The sequence below is a fragment of the Amblyomma americanum genome, chromosome 4 (assembly GCF_052857255.1).
Source record: "Amblyomma americanum isolate KBUSLIRL-KWMA chromosome 4, ASM5285725v1, whole genome shotgun sequence".
Taxonomy (NCBI): Eukaryota; Metazoa; Arthropoda; class Arachnida; order Ixodida; family Ixodidae; genus Amblyomma; species Amblyomma americanum.
Window position 1 is genome coordinate 80,555,847 of NC_135500.1, and position 23,381 is coordinate 80,579,227.

The window sequence follows — 23,381 nt, forward strand, 5'->3', positions numbered from 1 at the left end:
GCATATTCAAATACTCACGAACAATTTTGAATACCTACTACTCGATTTGTTCGGTTTGATAAAAGAGGCGAATATTCGAGTCACTATTCGAAATTTTTTAATCTGCACAGATCCGTAGTGCGACTCCACCTCATTCGGTTTAAATACCCGCTTTTATAATAAAGACACTGCATTCATGTTGTTTCAAAACTCGCAGTCACTGACGGTGAAAGGAAAAACACAGCCCACGAACGAGCGAACACGGGCCGACTCCGCCCTTACAACGCCAGTGAACCCCACCTCAATCTCAAGCATGGTTTCGGCCAGTGCATCCGCAGATCTTTGTTCCTCGAAGTGCCCTGGCAACACTGAGGTGCCAAACAGGCATCGAGAGGTCGACATAGCTCAAGCCGCGACATCCGGGCCGCCGACATCGGCTTCATCGTCCACAGCGCGAGAATTCTTCCAAGAGCCGAGTGGGCTGAAGCCTAGCTCATCCAAGGCGGACGATTCCGCACAATCTACTGCACCAGCCACAAGGTCTCCGTCCCAGCTGGAGAAGTCACAAGTGTCGCTTTTGCGAGGGAGAGAGCCAACCGCCAAACATCCGCAGTCCCGACGTTCCAAGATGCCTGGAATCAAAGCACCTTCATACGCACGGCTAGATGAGTCATTCTTTGAGAAGATTGATATCGTAAGTGCTGTGATGCTTTTCTAGCAACTTTTTTGCAAGTACAAGGCGACGAAATGAGTGGTGAAAGACGCTGCGCTGTATCATTACCGTTCAAATGCGATTGATAAAGGAGATGAGCCCGTCGCATTGCTTACAGTAGGTCGAAACGGTGATTCAAGGAATGACCGCTACGGCATGTTCATATGGTTAGGATTCTTACTATTCCGCTAACCTTTATCGAGATCTACGTCTTGAACTCCGAGCTCCCGGGAGCGCACACTACGTGCGACCGTCTTTATACGGCGACACCGCGGGTATACGTGAAGGACACAACACAGTTGCCTGGCGCCAAATGTTTACCCGGCTTTCGCAAAGAACCGGTACATCTTTTGACTGTCCGCGATCCTTATCGTTTGGCTATGTCTGGCGGCTGACGTGGCAAGATGGCGACAACAAAGGAAAATGGAGATATGTGTGAGCGGTGTTTACCTTTCGTCTTCTCGCGGTCGTGGCTCTGTATCATCTCCCTCCGGTCCCATCCGGTCCACAACGATTTCGGCGCATTTGCCCGTCGTCCCTTTCGGCCAATCAGCGTCCGCTCGCCCAACCTCACCCTTTGGCTACTCGTCCTTAGAGACGAAGGAAAGCGTCTGCTCCCTTCCTTCTAAACGGCGCGCCTCTCCCGCATAGGAAAACCTTGCAATTCCGTAATTTCCACGAATTCGATGAAAGGAAGCAAACATTTATTGAGGAAAAGAAAGCCACGTTAATTATCTCCCTCTTATAGACCTCTTAACCTGATAAAGGCAGAAAAAGGCGCCTTAGTGCACGACTCCCAGTTGATTCGCCTGCACCAGCAGCGCGCACTTCTCGCGTGCCTTCTTAATTGCCCTTCATTAAAATGAGACCACAGAACTATGACTTATTTCCACACGGGGTAGTTAGCTCAGCCAACCCTCCCCGCGTGGGAAAGCGGACGGTGTAAAGCCCGAATTGTGAAGCTGAAAATGGAAAAGTCTTCATATTGCACGTGGAGTCTGTAACCGTGCAGGATGCGGAGCTTCTCGGGAAGGTGAAATGTAGTGACCATAAGGATGGTCAGGTTCCGACTAGCCGAGGCTTGAAGAGAGTAGGAAGAGACTACTACCGAAGCCAACCATCAACACAGCAATAGGAGCGAACAGCAATTGAGGATTTTGACAGGTTACCGGCGAGCTGTTAGAAAAGGCGAAAGTTAACTTATTAGGAAGCGGCAAATCGTGAAAGCATCTAACCCCACAGATAAAATAGAATGGGCCGATAACTGGTATAAGTAACTGTAATCTTAGAGAATGCAGCATGCTCTAAAAACAGGTGTACGCTAAAAGCGTCCAAGAGAAAACTAGGCGTAGGCAAAAATTAGATGTACACGTTTAGAGACAGGTGAGCGAAGCAATTTGTAATGTGGATAAGATGGTTAAGGCTGCCAAGGAGGGAATACATCCACCTAAGGCAGGCAGTGACACCAGATCCGGGCCATGAGAGTAAATCACATCCTTAGGAATGAGGCGAAGTGGCTTTGGCGGTTACTCATAGCAGATGAGTGAGAGTTTACCAGCATATCCCGCAAAAGCGGGATCTGTCTCTTATCGGTGCACTCTTATGGGACAGAAGCGTGGGCGGTTATGAAAAGGTTCAACTAAAATTGAGGCCACCGCTGCGAGTTATTAAAAGGAATTTATAGGTTAACGTAATAGGCGAAAATAAGGGAGCATATTAGTGCAGTGAACAAACGTGGTTCAAAGATATCCTATTCGAAATGAAGAACAAATGGTTTTGCGCAGGGCACGCAATCCAAAGGCAAGAGAAGCAATGCTCGTTAAAGGCACATTGAAGACGAACTTAAGTTGCCTTTTGTTGACCGACTACGCTAGAATAGTAATAAGAACACCACTCTAGTCGAAGACATGGCGTTTATAAGCTAGCAAATCCCGCAAACAAAATGCCGAAATGCTGCAAATTTGTCTGCGTCGACACTGAAATGTAAGCACTGACCCCAAAGGCTATATTGTACTGCCACTAGAGTAATGGCAGACACCAGATATTATTGTTATGGAAGTAGCTAGTCTGAATCTGGAGGCTGGAAATTTCTAAAATATTTTCTCAGCCAAAAATATGATTCCTGCTGCCGGGCAAGCGTTAAAATCGTTAGGAACAGCCAAAGAACAAGTTTCTACATTCATAAATAATTCATAGGATTTGCTTTGCGGGAAACGCAGCGGATTCCAAGACAAGCCATGCGTGACAGAGGGTGGCAGAAAGTAACATCACCGTATAATATTAGGAAATTTGGGGCATAAGGCGGCCGCGGGTGGCATAGGACCGTGTTATTAGCAAAGATATGGAGAGGTCTTTCTTCTTCAGACGGCATAGCTCAGATAATGATGATCACGATGGTGAATGCAAGACATATGAGTTTTTATGCGTTGTCCCAAGATATTGAGTACGCAAGGTTTAGAGGTATAGAAAAAAAGCACAGTTATTTTTGCTTGCTGTTTCAGTATATTACTTATTCGCACCGTCAGTGTCCTGCACTGAAAAACATAGTTCCTCCCGCCTAATAAAGTAAAATAAGTGTTATGAAGCGCTATGTTCGTTTCAGCCAGTCTGCTGAAAAACAGAACAAGCTCGATCGAACTACTAGCCCAAACCCACCTTCAGAGTAGCAAAACCCTAAACAGCGCAGCGTCGTTTCTCGGTGCCTGATCAGACGACTTGGCCATTCCCACTGCCTCTCGCACTGAGTATTCTACCTGTTACTCTACCGTGCAATGCTGTAGGCCATCATTCATCCGTAAGGTCTGAGCCGAGAATGTTTTCTAAGGGCGCTGAGGAGCTGACTATGGCTACGGCCTGGCAAAGAGCGGAAGCAGAGAGAGACGTCAGACGCGCTGCCCAGCACCGAGAAACATTCGACTCTACGTGACGGCACGTAACGCAGCCACTGTGGCGATGGGAGCCGCACGATGTCATTTTAACAACGACTAATGGTGGAGGCTCCCAATGCCAAAAAAGCAGCCTGCAGGTAAAGCATACGCGCTGCCCGACTCTTGGAATAAAGCGATGAAGGCGGGGCCCGTTCAGCAGCAAAAAACACCGCACAACCATCTGAGCGCGGATACCATTAAATAAAAGTTGTGAAGTCAGGCCGTTCTTGCAATGCATTAAGTTCTCACTTCCGCTCTTTACAGTGAGAGAGTACATTGAGCCCTGGAAAGCATCAAGGGTTTATAATTTGCGAATTTTGGAAGCTCATTGCGGCGCATTGCTTAAAAAAAACGCCAGGTAATTTTCTTATCTGAGTGGCTGTATTAGTCGAAAGCGAACAATTTTTACACAATATTTCTGAAGATATTTGGTATCTGCAGACGCCTCACTTCGATAATTATACAGCACCCCCGCATAACAACACAAAGCACCGACGGCTTCATAAGCGTACACTAAACGGAACTCACGCATATGCTCATGGGTGAGAAAAAGATTCTAGGCCAGAGAGGAAGAAATAATTGCTCATAAATGAACAAATAGCTGATCAATTTCTGCTAATAAATAATAGCAAATAGTCTAGCTGCAACAGTCGCACGCAGAGTTTCGCAGCTGTATGTACTGAGTGTCTTATTAATTTACTCATCCCTTCTGTGTGCACAGAAGCCATAGCGAAGTCAGAAGTCCGCACAAGCGAACTCAGTTTCAGTTGTTTTCGAAACAATATATTTTAGGGGCTCGCTGAAAGTTATGGTATCAAATCTCAGCTCAGGAAGGCTACAAGAAACTAAAATATTCGGGTAACTGAATGTCCGCTACTTTACAACTCTGGCTACTTTTCACTGCAGAGACAAAGCCCGAGGGCCGAAATCGCAGCTTCAAAGAAGTTAGCGCCGGCACTGGTCGGTGGAGGAGTGATCCTGGCCGTAGGAATGTTCGCCATCGTAGCCGTCTCAATCACAATACTCGCTCACTTCATGAAGGATGCCAAGTTTTGCAACACCGCCGATTGTATTCATCACGCCAGCCTGCTCCGAAGAATCAACTCGGCGATCGACCCCTGCGACGATTTCTCGGCTTTCGTTTGCTCCGGATTTCTCCAAGCGAGGTTTGGCGGGCATGTGAAGTCGACCATCGAGGGCCTGCGCTTTAAATGGTACGAAGAGTTTGGCAAGACCCTGCGCATGGGCACAACGAAGATTCCAGCAGGGAGAAAGGCGATAGCCATGTACGAAATGTGCAGGGGCCGCCGCCCTGTCCACGGGTCCCAGCTGCCCCTGCTTCGCGCCTTCCTCCAGGATCTACGTCTCGCATGGCCAAAAGCTTCAAACACGACACTTAGAGCATTCAGTGTGGCGCTGTCTCTCGCTTTCCGGTGGCAGGTCCCCTTCTGGTTCGCAATCAGCGTATTGGAGGACAGCTCCTCCGGACGGCGGCGAGTCGTTGTACGACCCGGTACCTACGTGCCAATCCTCCTGAACTACCACCGTCGCGTCGTGTCAGACTACCTGCTCTACTACAAGTCGTACTACGCTGCCTACACTGCGGACAGCGATGTGAACGAGGCTGCCGTCGACGAGATGCGTGTCCTGGAGCACACTGTGCTCTTCAAACTGAACAGTGTTTCGAAGTCTCTCAGCCCAACTCCCTCCGTGTTCTCCTTCCGCGAAGTCGACAGGCGTGTCCCGAACGCCTCTACTGCCTTCTGGCTACCACTGTTCGACGAAGGCCTTAACCTGCAGCCCAGGTTGACCCCGGATGACGAGGTCGTTCTTAGCGATATTGGGCTGCTTGAGGCTTTCAACAGCCTCGTAGTCATGTACGGCGACCAGAATTTGAAGGCACTCTTGGCGTGGCAACTGGTGCAGTTCTACTCTCCACTCGCGGAAATCTCGCTCATGACCGCACGCTTTGGGAGCAAGCAAAAGGCGGAGATCTTCCGCCCGGCGTACTGTGCACACCACGTGGAGGCATCTTTCAAGGTACTGGTCCTGTCCCTCGCCACTATCTCACGTATCACTGTGAAAGACCGCCACTTAATCACCACAGCATTCATCAACCTAGTTTCCACGGCTCTGAGCAAGGTCAACGCTTCCCGCTGGATGGACAATGAGAGCAAGGCGCAGGTCACCCAGAAACTGGCCCTCGTAGGGATGCAGATGTGGCCACCGGAGTCCCTCCTGCGCGATGATGTGCTGGAGGAGACTTACTCTGACGTATCAGAAAATGCATCCCTTTTCGAGTACTGGGTAACTTCACGCAGTACCACATCGCAAATGAACCAAACGCAGAACTACCGAGACGCCCTGGGCCTCCCCGGGAGCAACTTCCCCTTATACTTTTCCTATGACTACTTACTGAACAACGTCAAAATCGCGCTCGGTGCTGCTACTCCACCTGCATACTATCATGATGGAACGGCTGCCATGTTCTACGGTGGACTCGGTTTTCTCATGGCGCTCCAGCTTTTGAGATCAATAGACGGCGAGGGGCTGAAATGGGCACCCAACAAAAGCATCGTCCACTCCATCTTGTCCGAGTCCACTGCTCTCTCGTATCGCACGAGACAGGTTTGCTCCGAACTCAATGGCACCAAAAGCTTATTTCCTGAGATACCTGCCCTTCAGACCACCTTTTCCGCATTCAAGGCATCCCGTCTCCACGATAATATGGAGCATCTACCGCTGGGTTCTGATCTTCCAGAAGACAAAGTATTCTTCCTAACGCTCTGCTTGATGACATGCGCTCGAATGGACTCAACAGAACCGCTTGCGGTGGATTGTAACAAGATGGTGCAGAGTTCCGATGCTTTCGCTCAAGTGTACGGGTGTGGAAAAGGAACCAAAATGAACCCGGTGGAGAAGTGTTCGTTTTTTGAAGTGTAATATAAGGCGAGGGACGAACGTGGCTAAGGCATGTAGCGGCTTCTCCTGCGCTCACAATGACTGATTGTAGTGGAATGTCTCAGATCTGGAAATTGCATAATTGCTGCTTGCATCAATGCGCGCAAAGTTCGAGTACAGTCTCCTGAGACTTGCTTCTGGATATCCTACTTCGGCACGCAAGTAACAAAGCTAGCTAGCTTCATTTGGCTAGCTAGCTTAAATGTTAGAATTTTCTCATTTTTCACTTGCATGACAATCCGGAAGCCTCCGTTACGACATTTGGAAGCCTAAATAACGTTACTTGATTTGGCAGTTTTTTACTTTCTGAGGTCTTTTTTTGCATTTATGGCGTCTTGTTTCTTTTTCATGATACGCTGCGGTCTTTACGGGCTGTATTTGATGCGATGCATTACGAAAGACGTTAAGCATGTTCTCAAGCAGCTGTTACTAACTATATTATTGTTTGGGCTCAAGCAAACTATTTTACGATATTTGTCCGTCTGACCAGTGCTATAACACATTTCTTAGAAACAATGATATCGATACCCTTGTTCCGCCAAACTGATCCCCAGCATTCATATTTATTCACAGTATTTTGACTTCGCAGTTTCCTCGAATATGTTGGACGGTACCATAGTTTTACTGCATGAGCTGAATCCACAAATAAAGTATGTCTGCTTTTCTCTGTTATTGCCGCAGTCGGTTGCGCATTGTTTTAAACTGCAACACACGCGCCGTAAATTGCACGTCGTCATCCTCATCAACTTCCAACTGCGGCGCAAAGAGATCAGATCAGCTTAACCTCAATCAGAGCTTAACCAGAGTCGAATATGGTCTTCAGACGTGCCGACGATCCAGGAAATCAAAACCCTGAGCCAGTAAGGCTTAACACATGCTTTCGTACGTCTATTCTGTTTAGGTACGTTGAGACCGTGGCACTTTTAAAGCCATAGCTCTAATCTATTCGCCCATTCTGCGCAGCAACACGTGACCTGCACACAACAAACGAATGACCTTCAGCCTAAAAAAGATCAAAATGCGCGTCGCAACAAGGAAGATACTTCCTAGGCGGTAATTTTGTGCTGGTCCAAGCTAAGGGCGGGCTAAACCAAATTTTAGCGTGAGCAACACGATAGTGATAACTAAAATGTAGCCACGCAATCTCCGAATTTGGCCCACCCCTTCCGAAAACGTGACCCTGGATTAATGGGACCAATGTTTTTATTCTATTTAATTTATTTAGCATTTCTTTCGTTACAGAAACAAATGCAAGAGAAATAACAAAAAGCTGCTACAGGAGCAGCTTAACAAGGTTCTTACCCAGTCTCCGGGCAACGGAGAGTTCGTGATTACCGTAAAACTAAAGCTGTGGATGGAACAATTTTGCAGCAAAGAACATGCATTGAGAATAACATTATACAATTGAAAGCAACACGGATTTAAAAATATATACAATGCAATGGGATCTAAAGGTTTTACGACAGAAAGCGACGCGGATTGAAAAAAAAATAGCGCTTACAGTGATTAATGAATTCAGAACGTAAGAATTCAGAAGCAGAAAAACACCAACAGCCATGTGTTATCGCTCAAGACGGACACCTTGACGAACATGTGAAACACCAAATGTCTTTTGCATGTTCTTTTCTAGCCTAAGCGCATGTCCAGCTGTACTCGAATTGACCGTAGTGATGATGATGATGGTTATGAATTTTTTTAACTCATGGGCAGCGGTGGCCAACGAGCGCCACGGCACAAGGTTTTTCTTTTTCTCAAGGTGGGGCAAAGTCCCGTTTTCCAAGCGTTTCACCCTAAAGCAGCCGAGCACCAGGCAGAATGTTTGTAACCATTGTATCACGTGTGCACCTCCCGCATGCGCGGACGATGCTCAAACGACTAGGCCACCACTGCGGTCAATTCACCGTGCTAATTAGGCGTCGTAATTACAGTTAGTCAATTTGAACTTTAAGCTACAATGCTGTTACATATCGTTTGATAGCTTATTGCACTTACACGTCATAATCAATGACGTTGATTCGTTAGGCCCGCAGTGGTGGCTCAGTGGTTAACGCGCTCGTCTACTGGTCCGGAGTAACCGGGTTCGAACTTGGCAGCGGCGGCCGCGTTTCAGTGGAGGCGAGACTAAACTTAAAAGGCGCCAGCGTGCTGTGCGATGTCAGTGCACTTTGAATATCCCCATATGGTCGAAATTATTCTGGAGACCTCTACTATGGCACGTCTTTCTTCCTTTACATACGGTGTGGTTCGGGTGTCCACCGAGATAAGGTGAGACAGTTACTGCGTCATTTCCTTTCTTCAAAAACCAATTCTAATTTTCATTTTTAATTAATTTTGACCAAAAATGAACTTCACGCTATTACGTCGAGTCGTATATCGTTAAATAGGTTATAACTAGTACAATCACACTGTACTAATTACACACCTTAATCGCCCTTAAGTAGTTAAATGTGACTAAAAATCGAACTTAGGCTACAATGGCGAGTGATATATCGTTGAATAAGTGTCGACGGGTAAAATTCGAAAATATATATCATAACGTTATCGCTCGATGGTTGCTGTAACCCGGGTTGAACCCCTAGGCTTTTTTTTAAATTAACGATGTGAAGTAAGGACCTTGGCTCTTCAGGGGGAGCGCAAGTAAGTTTGGAGCGCAGATTATTTTCATCCAATATTTTTTATTCAGTACAATTCGCACAGTTTCCAACTTCATTGTACAGTGCAACATATCGTACCCGATGAGCGCAATGAGTGATTCATTAAGTATGCTAACTTATAAAAAACGCCCAACAGTGCAACCACCCATCACCCAGACGTACCTTCCATCCCCAGAGGCCCGCATGGAGGCTGAAATCGCCGAAATGAACGCGCGTCTAGAAGCAAAAATTCAATCACCTCATCGACCACCTGTCCCAACGCTTCGAACAACAAAATGAAGCGGCATTTACGCTCATGGTGCACACCCTTGAGATGAGCCTTGCACGGTACGACACCCACCTCCAAACAAAAGAACAGGCCCTTCCCTCGCTGCACCTACCAAATCCGCCATCAATCCCGCCCACATACCCCACAGAACCCTTTACCCAACCCACCAACCCTCACCCCAGCAAACCTACAGTATGGAGGGGGCGGCCACATAATTCCTTATCAAATATGCAATGGAACTGCCGCCGACTCCGGGCAAGCGCGCACCTCTCCAACTCCTACTCCCCACACGTCCCACGCCCCTTCCGTGTGAGCGCTCTGCACCGTCGGATATAATTTATTGCTGGTCCAAAAACCCCACCAACTGAGACGCCTGTCCCAGGATTAGACGAGTTCCCAGTTTTGGAGTCTGATGTTGCGTTGCCCAACAATGTTCTTAAGAGACCTGAGTCCAGCAAGACGCCAAGGTCCAGTGCACGCGAGTCGGCTGTTCGACCTCCAGCAAAAAGTGTCCATGTTCCTGAGCGGCCGGATCACAGCCAGACTCCACGGCAAGGGGGACGCTCATGTCCACAAGTGACAATAAAAACAGCTACTGCGGCCAAGAGCTTGTCCCCGTCGGCATATTTTGTCAATGTTGTAAGTGAGTTCATTGCGCAAAATAAGGAGCTCAAAAATCAAGGCATGTCTGACATTCTTCATGTTTTGTTTGGGGCCCTGCGTTCACATGTTCCAACGATGGCGCCTGGTAACCTGAAGAACTTCCTACAGCCGTTGCTTTCTTTTTAGTCACTAATTACCACCTTCGGAGCAAACTTCCTTGCGAACTAAAATGGATGGGGTTAAGCCCCGTGGATCTCATATGCACCGAAAAGTGCCGTTTATATTGCAGTGGAACTGCGCTGGGATTTTAAGTCGGTTAGGTGAACTAAAGTTATTCTGGACAGAGACTTTTGTTCCAGTATTGGCCCTGTCAGAAGCTGGCCTGCCAAGCGGGAGATGTTTGACTGGATATGTCGCCCATAAAAACTGCAGCATAAAGTCATTTCCTGCAGGAAGTTCTGCGCTTTACATAAGAAGGGAAATTCAACATGTTTCTTTAAGCGTTGCCGATCTTTGCACGGATGACATTGAGGTAGCTGAGAATACAGCTCGGCTTTCGAACCCTTTCTATATCATCCGTGTACGTCTCTCCGCGGAAGAAGGTAGCATTGGATTTGTTTCTACAGCAGCTCTGCTACCGCTGCCCATATCCTAGAATCATCTGCGGTGATTTCAATGACCACTATGCCGTTTGGGGTGACAGGAACACGGATTTTCGTGGACGCAAACTCGTAGAGGTTATTGATAGTTTGGACCTGTGTGTTGCCAATGACGGAAGCCCAACTTTCTTCCAGCTTCCAACCTCAGCGACAGCTATAGACCTGACACTGCATTCACCTGACGTCCGCGTGAGTTGGTCAACAGCGCCTGACCGCATGGGAAGTGATCACTATCCAATTTTTGTGTTTGCTGCCGACTTCCGTACGCATGGTCCTAAATTGGCAATGTTTTCCACTGGGCCAAGTACAGAGCGCACCTAGAACGTGTTTCTGGTGATGTTGTTGACAAAATGATTTCTAGTAAGCTAGCAGCAGCTACGGCGGTTAAGTTACCTGATCATTTTCCGGCCCCGGATTTAAAACTCAAGAACCTTTGCGCAGCGAGAAGGGCGGAGCGCTAACTCATGCTTAAGAAGGACGACAGGCAACTGAAGACGACCTTAAATAGGCTGAATTCTGCTATTAGTCTGCACACGAACAAGCTGTACAGGTCGCAATGGGCCGCATTTTGTGCAAGTTTGACTACGTTCTCACCGATGACGAGAATATGGCGAGTTATTGGCAGCCTTGCTGGAGAATCTCGCCCTTCAAAGCCTTTTGAAGCTCTTGCAATACGCAAGGAAAAACATATTGCGTGCTTGGCAGAGGAATTTGCAGACGCACTCGTACGCGCTGATTCTTAAATAGACATATATACACCCCCTGCTTCCTCCAGGTCAATCATGGACGTCCCGTTCACGCTTTGTGAGCTTCAGACTGCGATCAGTGGCCTGCGGCGCCGGTGTGCACCAGGTCACGACGGCATCACCAATCTAATGCTGATTAATCTGCTCTTGCAACTCAGAAAGGAGCTCCTCAACTTCATCAATAAAGTTTGGGAGACTGGCGATGTTCCTCCGTCATGAAGGTGGCACATGTAGTCCCAGTACTGAAGCCTGGCAAACATGACCGACCTTGCCTCGTATCGCCCTGTGTCATTGACCTCTTGTGTAGCTAAGTTGATGGAGAAGCTGGTAAATGAACGCTTATTGGGGTGGCTTCAGGACAGCAAGTCATTGCCAACATGTGTGACAGGATTCCGCCAAGGTCTTAGTGCCCAAGATAGCGTCTTAGACTTGGGAAGTCACATTGAACACCACAGAGCTTTCGGCGTTTCCACCTTAGCGAATTTTCTTGACGTTGCGAAAGCTTACGATAGCGTGCTTCAGAGCTCAATTATAAACAGTTTGCAAGGCATGCGTATACACGGCCATATGTTAAGATTCATTTACAAGTTTAAAAGTGATCGCGCGGTTCGTGTACGGTTAGGGAGTACGTTAGGCACCGAAAGGGCTCTATCACGAGGTGTGCCCCAAGGAAGTGTTCTTTCCCCCACGCTCTTTAACACCGTAATGGCTGGCCTTCTCGATTCGTTGAAGAAAAGTTGCAGGCAAGTGCGTATGTCACTTTATGCTGACGACATCTGTATTTGGATTACTGGCTACCAACACAAGCGATTAGCCCTGTAGCTTGACAGGATCTACTTTCGGCAACAGGTTTCCTTCAAGGTGTGGGGTCGTCACAGTCAGTGGAAAAATCCGGCTTTGTTCTGTTTCCAGGTGTAGGAAGACGTAAAGCGCGGTTGAAGATAGACGTTGGTCACCCTTGCATCCGTCAATTCAACCACACGCGTTTCCTGGGCGTCATTATTGACTCCCGTCTACAGTGGCGAAAAGCTGTAGACGCGATTGTTTCATCTATATCTTCTCGTCTCAATGTGATCCGTAGAATTGCACGTGAGCAATGGGGAAACCATCCTTCTTCAACGGTCAGATTTAATAACGCGGTGGTGGTCAGTGGCATAATGTATCAATTACCTTTAATTTCCCCCTCGGCATCACAACTTGAACGTCTCGTAGTTGTCCACAGAACGGGCCTAAGAAGAGCCATTGGAGTTCCCCCGGCGGCTGCGAATAAGGCAGTACATCATAAGTCCCTATCGAATCCTCTTAGCCTAATCGCTTTTCAGAGACTATTAATGCATCTTGACCGCCTAGGAGAGACGGTAGCTGGGCGATCCGTTCTCCAGCGGCTCTGCAAGAGATATGAGTTGCAGGCTTACTTGGCACTCAATACTCTTAGTTCTTTAGGCATTAATGTCCGAAGGCAAATGAAACGGTTGAAACCCTCTGGTCTTTTCCGACCCTAGTCTGTAAGGTCACAATTCGACATGTGAGTGCAAAGCGCAGCTCTCCTTTGGCAGCAACGCGTTCGCTTGTACTGGAACACTTGGAAACAGAGTATGCCTGTCATCTTCAAATTTTCACGGATGGTTCTGGGGACAAGGTCAAACTAGCTAGCGCAGCGGCTTTTTACATTCCTTCTTTGGACTGTAAGTGGTCCGTACGCTGTACTGCTGTCGTATCCTCCACAACGGCTGAAACTGTTGCTATTAAGGCGGCTTTACGGAAGTTAGGGTCTTGTCCGGCTCAACCTGTTGTCATCCTGATTCAAAATCTACCCTTCAGAGGTTAGAGCGCGGATTCCCTAATGACGCCTTGTCTATAAGCTCTTTGCGCTTGGTGCAGAATCTGCACAAAAGAGGCTTTACTCTACATTTCCAATGGTTGCCCTCTCTCATAGGAGTCAATGGTAATGAGGTGGCAGACAGTCTCGCCCATGGTTTCTCATGGTTTCCATCAAAAAAAGTACCTCAAGATGGAAAATGTCTCTGCAGGTAAACGGTGCTCGATCACTTCAGTACCCTGTGGAGTGCGTCCCATAAGCCATGTGTGCCAAAGGGACTGAGAAGATCTCAGGCTACCCTTCTACATCGAATTCGCACGGCCTCTGCTCGCACTCCTGCCTGGATGCATAAGACCGGCGTAGCATCGTCTCCACTCTGCTCTTTATGTGGTGTGTGCGGGGATATCAAACATTATATTATGTACTGCCCAGAGTACAACCCGGGAAGGCATGTGATGATCGCATCCTTCAAGGAGACAGGAACCCGTCACACCACAGTCCAGGACATTGTCTACCCGAGTGGAAACTAACCATGCAGGAGGGAAGCTGCACACCTTCTTTTAACATTTCTGCAGGATGCGGATCTTGTTTCCAAATGGTAAGAGCAGGAACGGACTACGGCCAACTGCGATTAAATGTGTGCGTAGATGGTGTCTTCCGGAGTGGACTACGTTATACTGTGAGTAAATGTGTGCATGGATTGTGCTACTACAATGGACTAAGTTCTACGGTGACTGAATATATGCATAGATGTTGGCTCCTGGAGTGAACTGTGATGTGGATTGTATGGAGCTGCGGAGGAGCAATTGCCGGCAGATAAAGCAAGGCTAACCCCACCTGTAGCATTCAACACCTCGAATCAAGTCAACTCATTTTTCAGGAACAAAAAAGAGGTACAATGCTCCTCACACTTCTGGCAGTCACTCTTTCTAAACAAATTTAGTGCTTCGCTGGCCACTGCACGAGATACTATGCTATCTCCGCAGCCGATTGTGCCTCGTGTCAAACTGAATTCTCTGTTTTTCGATTAAAGAGCTCTCTCTCTTTCTCTACAGCGCACTGTCCTGCTGTGCATTGCACATCGTCGTCTTCACGAACTTCCATCCGCGGCACGAACAAATCAGATCAGGTTAACCTCGTTCAGAGCTCAACCCGAGTCCAATATCGTCGCCAGACGTGCCGACTACCCAGCAAAGAAATTCCATGAGCCATCCAGGCTGAACACATGCATTTCCACGTATACTAGACTTAACTACGTTAAAACTTGTGGTGTCGTCCTGGACGGCCGCAAGCAGTGAGCCAAGACTCAGCAAAACATGGGGAATGACATTTTATTTATGTCGGGATGGGTTTCTATATAAAGCAAACACGTGATAATCCAAGCCAGTAGTGGAGTACAGATGAAATTAAACAAGGCTAAATCTAATCTAAGTAGAACAAACCGAAACTGAAACCTAGGACACAACATACTCCCTCCCTTCGGAGAAAAGCAAACATTGGTGAACAATTTAAACTCTATGGAAAATTTTAAATACAAAGTTTTACAAATACAACATGAAAAAATATCTGAATGAGCTTACTCCTATGTAAGCTTTGAATCGAAAAACAAAATTTCATACTTCATCCCAAAAGAACAATGAGCATTTCCCTCTTCATCAAACACGAGCAGATGCCACTTCATCAATAACGATGATTATCTGAAACATCTCAAAATAATAATGAACATTTCTTAGAGAACAATGAAAATACCCTTCCGAAACTTATCATCTCCCCCTTCTTTAAGAAATAATGAGGGGCTTTAAATGCATTGCAAGCTTAATAGCTCAAGATTGCTCAACAAATGCTGCTAGGGCAGTGTCACTGAAGGCTACTAGTAACGTCAGACACTGGAGTTCGTGTGATATCATTAAGGTTTGGATGAATTGTCTATTCCCTGAGCGTCCCCAGGGAATCTGCTGATGGGCCTCCCCGTGAGTAGTGAATCCTTCATCCAAATAAAATGATGTCTTATAAAATACTTCTTCTTGCTGTTTTTATGAAATTACCTGAGAACGTGGGCTGGTTTTAATTGCCCGTAGAACCATCCTACATGAATGAAAAATAACGGTCCACAGGACCACAGAACATCGGCCAGTTTTACTCAACCGTAATATACACACATGAACATCGGTCAAGTCTACTAGACGTGAAAAATCATACGAAAGAACAGCAAGTACCTTCCAAAGAGGTCACACGACTCTGACTGAAATGATCATAATCTGCTGGTAATTGTTCATTATATGTCTGACATGAAATAGTACTACTTGCTTCTGCCTGCACGAAGAAGGTCAAATATATGTATAGTGGCCTGAAAAATAGTACTCTTTTTTGAACAGTTAAGCATTATTTTTATCGTGTTAGAATGTACCTTAGAAGAATGTTCTTATTGAGAAATGCTGCCTCATAAGATTATACTGAATAATCTTCACAACACAGTGAAAAAATATCAGAAATATTGAAACATTCATATCATATCTTAATATCAGTATACTATTATGCACAGAAATATACCAGAGAAATATCATTCACTTCTAGTACAATAGCTACTGGGAAGGAGAAACTAAAAACGAAAGAAGTTACATTGAAATTCATGTGAAACACCCGGTTGCATTGCATGACTTATGTTACACAAAGAATTCAAAATATGCAAAGCCACTTCTTAAACAAGGGAGAAGAATGGAATACAAGTTATTGTGACACATAGTCCTTAAACCAGTATGGATTGAGAGCGTTGCTTCTCGGTCTCTCCGGTGCCAAACTGGATTCTTGAGTTCCGAAGGCTGCCGTCGGCGCCTGTTCCTAGGCGGAACATCTGGGGTTGGTCCACTTTCTTGAGGCAGCACTGAACACTGCGCACGCAAAGCAGAAGGCACATCTTGCCTGCCCACGGGTAAATCACTTGAACATTGAGCACTTGTGCAAGAAGGCGCATCACACCTTTTCACAGGCAAATCACTCACATCACTGTGGAGGTAGGACGACATGGATTGTCCAGCTAGGGGCCGTGAAGACATGGTGAAGCGGGTTCTAGCTTCTGGAGATCGCGGTATCGATGATGCATCAAGAGGCTGCCTAGGCAACAGTGGGCCCACCAAGCCTGGATTCTGTGCATAACATTTAGAATCGTCGGGAAAAGGTAATTGAAATGCTCAAAATGTTCATCCTCTTCCCGATTCATTTGTATCAGTACTTTTGCCAGCTCAGTAGCATTCCTTAGCTTGATATCATTTAGGCGGTATGATGCTGGACTACGTTTTTGAATAACCTCCCGTGGTGCGGTGAAACGTCTCTCTCCTTTGAACTGAATGATGGGTTTGCGAAGTATGTCAAAATACCTGGTTGAATTCTTGGAGGTCGTGCTTCACGCTTGTTATCCGTATATTCTTTCATCGTCGTCTGTTTCTTCTCAGTTCTTTTCCTCAAATCTTGCATAGCTAAATATGGATTCTGAGCAAACAATGACTGAAATGAAGAAACCCAAAAATATCTAGCTATGTACGAAGCCATCTACCATGAAGAAGAACTGCCGGTGCCACCCATTTTGAAGCATGAGGTGAATATCTATATATTCTTGTTAAACTGGGCAAAAAAAAACGAAGGCACAGAACAAGAAGGCACGACACAAGCGCAGACTATCAACTTATTTTTTATTCAAGTAAATGAGGCCTATATATGTATCTTCAGCCCGTGGTAAGACAGGCTAAAATATGAAAACGCAAAAACTATCACACACTGTCTTGGCGCAATTAAAATGATGCTAGTGTGATCACACACCTAAAAAGCAAACTCCGCATCGTCAGAGACAACATAAAAACATCAACCCCCCGGGCACACTCCTAATAGGTTAACACTCCATACTGCCTGCTCGCGCTAATAAAGCTGCGCAAAAAGGGTATCTCCCTTTCAATCACGTCTACAGATGGTGATGCTACGCAGTAATCGGATTCTTTCTTGATCAGGTAAGCTTCCACCAACTCCCTGCATACCTGATCCCTGTGCTTGGCGCTAAGGCAAGATTCGAAGAAGCCGCGCCCTTCAACGACCTGCGATGCTCTCCCATCCGCTCGTTTATACATCGACCTGTCTGGCCGATGTACTTCTTCCCACACGAGAGGAGGACTTCACACACGACTCCGGTGTTACACTCGGTGAACCTGATTTGTTTCCTGTGCGCTATCGTGCACTCAGCTCCAGCACGATTGCTCTCAGGCTCGAGCTTTTTCCGCACAGCACTACAAATCCTCGCAAGCTTATTCTTCGCCGTGAAAATCTTGTCCGCCTTAATTTCGCCTCTACTTTCTTGAGCCGGTGTGAAATTTCATGGACGTATGGACTCCTCATATATACCCAAATACTGTGCAATAGTGGTTTTCAAAGACCGGCGTTCGAACGATGTCAGTTAAACAAAAGTCTTGAAAGTTTTCTTAAATCTTTCAACTTAACCGTTGGCCTGCGGGTGGTGTATTGAAAATGAGTTTACTTGACAGCCCTCTTACTCAGAAATTGCTTAAATTACTTTGACATGCACTGAGGGCCTTGATCAGATACTATCTCTTCTAAATAGCCTTCATAAGCAAAAACGTCAAGTAAGAAGTCTGTAATATTTCGAAAAACAGTCAACTAAAGTGATTGCATTGCGATGGCCGATTATGTCGGCCATCGGGCCGCCGATTATATCGATTGACAACTCTTGCCAAAGCTTTTCTGGAAAAGCAACAGCCTGCAAAGGGGGTACAGATGTTTTCAGAGTCTTATCTACCTCGATGCAGCTTGGACAGTTCTTTATCTGTTGTTCTATTTGTCGGTCCATAGCTGGCCTGCAATATTTCTCTGTCAGCCTCGCTTTAGTGCGAACTATACCTGGATGTGACTCATGTGCTGCTTCAATCAACGGTTTTGTTAGCGCTTCTTGAACTACAATACGGTCTGCACGATACAGCAAGTCATCAATGACAGGAAGTTCTTTCAAACTAAAGAACGGTTTCAGATCCTTTGATATTTGATCCGACGCTGGCCAGGCTGAAAGGGCAAAGTTTTGGACCCATTGAATGCAACTATCTTCCGAAATGCAGCCCTAAATTGGTCATTCGTGACGGAAGTTGACTCAGTGAATGCAATGACCTTTTCTTGACTTTTCCCTTCGATGCCTTGAGGCGTAGGAAGTCTTCACAATGCATCTGCTATCTCGTTATGAGATCTGTTGTGATACTGAATGACAAAGTTGTAAAAGAATAACATGTACCATCGTGAGATACAAAATGTTCGGCGATGTCTACCTTGCTTAGAAAAAAATTAAATAAGTGCTTGGTGGTCAGTTTGAAGTGTGAACGGACGACACCATAGGTACACATGCCATCGCTCACATGCCCACATGCATGCTATAGTTCTTTTTCCCCCACCGAATAACTTCTCTCTGTCGGAGACTGTGTCCGAGATGCGAAGGCTATAGTCCGGAGTCCTCCAGGACCCTCCTGCACGAGCACAGCTCCCAGCCCTATGTCTGAAGCGTCCGTTGACGCTATGGTAAGAAAGAAGGAATTAAACATATGAAGGACAGGTGCGGATGTAAGAAGACGTTTCACCTTGCTGAAACTCTCATGTGCTTCTTTCGACCGTATAAACGGATGGTCTTTTTGAAGAAAGGCTTTCATAGGCTCCACTACTGTAGCCAAGTGTGGCAGGAACTTTGCAAAATATTTTACAAAGCCCAAGAACGATTTCAATTCTGCCGCATTCTGCGGTTTTGCAGTTTTGATAACAGACTCAACTGCATCATTAACTGGAGAAATGCCTTATGGTGTAATTTTATGACCAAGGAAAGTGAGTTCTTGCACTGCGAACACGCGCTTATCATTCAACCTCACGCAGGTCAACGCTAAAGTGGATTTTTCTATTCGGCTTCAGTGTAGCAACAGTGGGAGAAACCCATTCCGAAGCATCAATTCTTTCGATGATGTCTTGCTCTTCTAGGCGTTGAAATCTCTCAATTACTTTAGGGCGTTTATCAAACGGTAGTCGACGCAACTTAGCTACCACAGGTTGTACTGTGGTGAGAATTCTCACTTTATGTTGGTAGCATTAGGCTAATCCCAACTTATTCTAGAAGAGGGCTGGAAACTATTTTAAAGCTGCTGAAAGAACATGGTTTGTAGATGGTTTTGCAGTCGTTTGAAGACACTGTAATGTTGTCCTCACAATGCACAAGTCAAGTGCCCAAATTGCATCCAGACCGATTAGGGTAGTTCCTTTCTGAACAATGCAGAAATATATTGGAACTGTTCTTTCTTTGAATGTGGTCATTGCCATGAAGAAACCGTGTACCTTGATAGGACGTTGGGAATAGTCCAGAAGTGTAATACGAGGTGCGTCTAAGGTGTGGACATGTGAGAACAGGCGTACGAAAATTTTATAGTCAGTAATAGATATTGCTGATACTGTATCAAGAAGAAATGTAAGATTTGTTCCTGCCACTTTCAATTGACTATATATTCCATTCCGCCCTTGCATATTTATACCATAAAGAGTAGTAGTGTCTTCTTCCGCCACATGTAAAGTAGCTCCATCCTTTTCCCCAGGTGAATACGCTCGTACTGCTCTCACAGGAGGTGGACTACGATTGTAAAATAACTTGAAATGTCCAACTCGTCCACACTGAACACGTTTTTATCTGTGCAGGACATCTAGGTGCCGACGCAGTATGACGATCCGATCTACATCTGCAGCAGAAGCAGCTTGGCGTGTTGCGCGCTGCGCGTGTGTTCGCGTTCGTTGAAGGGACATTGTCTGAAAAGTTGAGTTCGTTCGGAACGCTGGCAGCAACGGTGCTGAAGTTGCGTCTACTCGCAGACGGTGTTACGATGCATTTAAGCATCGGGCGTCCGGGAGATCGTGGACCTTGTGGACATATAGCGTACTGCCGCTCTTGAAATGTAGTAGAAGGCTGCGCACAAGTTTGCTGAAACGGCGTCATGGTTTCTTGACATCCGGGACGAACTTGACGAAAAGACGAATTTTTTCCTTGAACCTGCGGAAAAGCTTCTGGCAACGATCATGTTGCTGGACGCTGTGAAGGAACTTGATGCAATGAGTAGGTTGCTTCCTGTATTGGTGCTGCGAATTCTTGAGCGTCGCGAGCCGTTTGCTCGTAACGCAAAGCAATATTCGAAGCTGTAGCGAAGGAGATATCTGATCCTTCTAACAAAAGGCGTTCGCGAACACGTAGCAAGGAGACGATGGTAACGAACCTGTCTCTCATTGTTTAATCTGGTGACGAAAAACTGAACGCGTTTGCCCGAAATCGGAGTTCGGCTATGTATTCTGTAACCGACTCATCTGGCTGCTGCACGCCGTTGTAGAATTTACGTCGTTCTACAACCAAATTTGTCAATACAGAAAACTCTTGGGCAAATAAAGTTACCGCAGCCTGATACACATCTGGCGCAGTATCTCCCGTTTCTGTGGACGCTGCTGCTGGATGCGACGCTGTCTCCGTTTGCGTTGTAGTACGTGCAAAATAAATTCTGCGCTCTTCGTCCGCTAAATAGTATATCAACAATGATTTCTTGCTTTCAGGTGATGCTGAATATCCACCAGATATGTTCGAATAAAGTTCAAATGTTTGTACCCACTGCGCCCAAGGCACCGCCGGGCGTCCCGGTCTCTGAAGCAAAGGCTCAGGCGCATGAACGCCGGAGAATCCTTGCGTCGCGTTCGACATTTTTTTCTTCAATTTCCGTTGATTATCTTGTTCACAGCTTCCATTTCTCTAGTACAACCGTTCCTCAATTTAACTTTCAAACGCCAGTGCCAGAAATGACGCATTGGCCTCCCGAAGCCATACTCAATGTGGCGGTTGGCTTCCTCAATAGTTGGTTACAAAAATGGCAGCGGCCTCCCGGTCTCTCATTGGCACGTTAACAAAATTCGGTGGCCTTCCTTACCGTCAGTTACGAAAATGGCGGCAGCTTCCCGGATCCTCCAATGGCCGGTTACGAAAATGGCTGCGGCTTCTCGGTCTCTCACTGGCCGGCTCACTGCGGCCTTCTGAATCGCTGCTAACGAAAACGCTGGCCCAGTACAATGTACTTTCGATTCTTCATTCCTTCCGTATTGAATACTTAACGTGAAACTTGGCGGCCTCCCGGTCTTAGCGACTGCCGGTTACAGAAAATGGCGGCCAACGGCCTTCCTCCTCGCCTGCGCAGCAACAGGTTGCATGCAATGGCGGTAACATCGTCTCTGCTTCCTCCGTCTTACACGATCTAGACGGATGCGGCCACATTAGCCAGTCTGGAATGAGTGTCCTTGAAATGTGATAATTTATACTATTCCTTCTTCTTGTTAGAAATACGAATGGCCCTTGGCTATTTTCTTGAATTGCTCACATGTTCGCAACTGCGTATGTCCGCTAGGCTTAGCGACCTCCTCAACCGACCGAACTCGATGCGTCTCAGATCGTGACCTCGCTCATTTCCTCGAACGCTCTTCACGCATCTAAGAAACGCAGTTGATGAACGCACTCACTTGCTTTCCATAACTTCAATACTCCGGGCGAACGCAGCTCCTTGGCAGTGGCTTGGTCCTCGATGACGACGTTGGAGGAGGCAAGTGGACGCCGAAGTCCTCCAATGAAGAAGAAATTGAGGTTCCCGCCGGAAATATGCCGAAGACTGTTACCTGAATTATTTATGCATAGCAAAGAATTGAAGACAACAGGACGTCGTCACATTACTTTTGAACTAACTCATGACCCAGCAAACAACGTACCTCCCCAGGAGCGCCCAGAGAGGATGGAATGTCCCTGTCCCAGTACAACATTTATCGAACATTTCCAGGCCGTAGAGGCAGGACATAGAAACACAAGCAAAAGGGAAGTCCGCCCACTAATGTCCTAGAAAGGTTTTTTCGAGGGTTTTAAGCAGAAACAAAAACAAATCATAGCATTTTTGTCCCAGAAAGGTAACTGGGAGAACGTTTTTGGGACCAATGCTTTTCAACAAAAAATACAAATTGACTCCTCTCTCCCTTTTCTCGCTCCCTCGCGCCAAAAGCTACGGGGAGAGAAGGTTTTGCGCTTGCACTCGCCGTTTTGAGAGATCAGACAGTTTTGTTCGAACAGCCGAAGGAAGCGCAGTTCACCTCGCATCTCTCTCGTGGGCCGTCGGCTCCATGCTGCAAGCAGGCTGGCGACGGCGGTCTGCCTTTCCTTGCATCGCCGGAAGCGGCGGTCAACAACGTGCCCCTCTTCAATAGTGTTTCCAACTTCAGCATGGTGCGCGGTCTCTGCAGGCATCTCCAACTATTAGCAGTCCTCGTTGCACCGCTTTCTAGCAGAGGCGCAGCAATGGGCCTCCCGTCGCTCGCCCGGCATCTTCGCTGGACGAAAGCCATCTTGCGCATACGTATTCGCGCAGCCCCTTAGCCGCTCGCGCGTAAGCTCCAGCGCGCAGCAGCTTTTGCTCTCATCACTGGGCTGTCGTGAACTTCAGTGCTGCGGATTCATGGCAGCTTTCCCGCGCACCTCGGCATGCCCACTTAATTCCTTTTAGAACTCGTGCAGCGGCGCGAGGCGCATCGCAAGTCTTTTGCACAGCTTCACGGCCCTGCACCATAATTGCGCTCTTACAGGTGTCGTTCGCGGAAGCGGATTTGAAGGCAATAGGCGATTCCTAGCGCGCACTCTGCATTCCTCCACGCCTCTGACGACTGTGGAGTATTGTTTGTGGCAGCGTGGCCGTCCACTGCGGTCATAGGCGGGAGAGATCTTCGGAAGCCCACCAGACTCTTGCTGCGAGTGCCCATGGATTATCCTGCTCTACCTACATTGCCGTCCTGTCGCAGCGGTATAGCTTGTGTTGTGCTCGCGTCGCTGACTCCCAACCCACCCCCGCCGGATTACTTTTGCCTTGGTCACCTTAATCTCGCCTCCCACGCCGTATTGTGCCTCACGCGTGGTCTGCTGTGCCATGGGTGCGGCGAGCCAGGGCTCCTACCTCAAGACGTCCCCCCTTTTCA

General features: G+C 47.1%; 1 protein-coding gene across 1 annotated transcript in view; it reads left to right on the forward strand.

Annotated features, from left to right (window-relative positions):
• Positions 1–607: 607 nt before the first annotated feature.
• The window catches only part of LOC144129608 (membrane metallo-endopeptidase-like 1), a 39,392-nt gene continuing 16,618 nt past the window's right edge, over positions 608–23,381 (forward strand). The window contains exons 1-2 of the mRNA XM_077663730.1: positions 608–673; positions 4,525–5,925. Coding sequence (XP_077519856.1) covers positions 608–673; positions 4,525–5,925 — 1,467 coding nt within the window. The remainder of the gene's footprint in view (positions 674–4,524; positions 5,926–23,381) is intronic.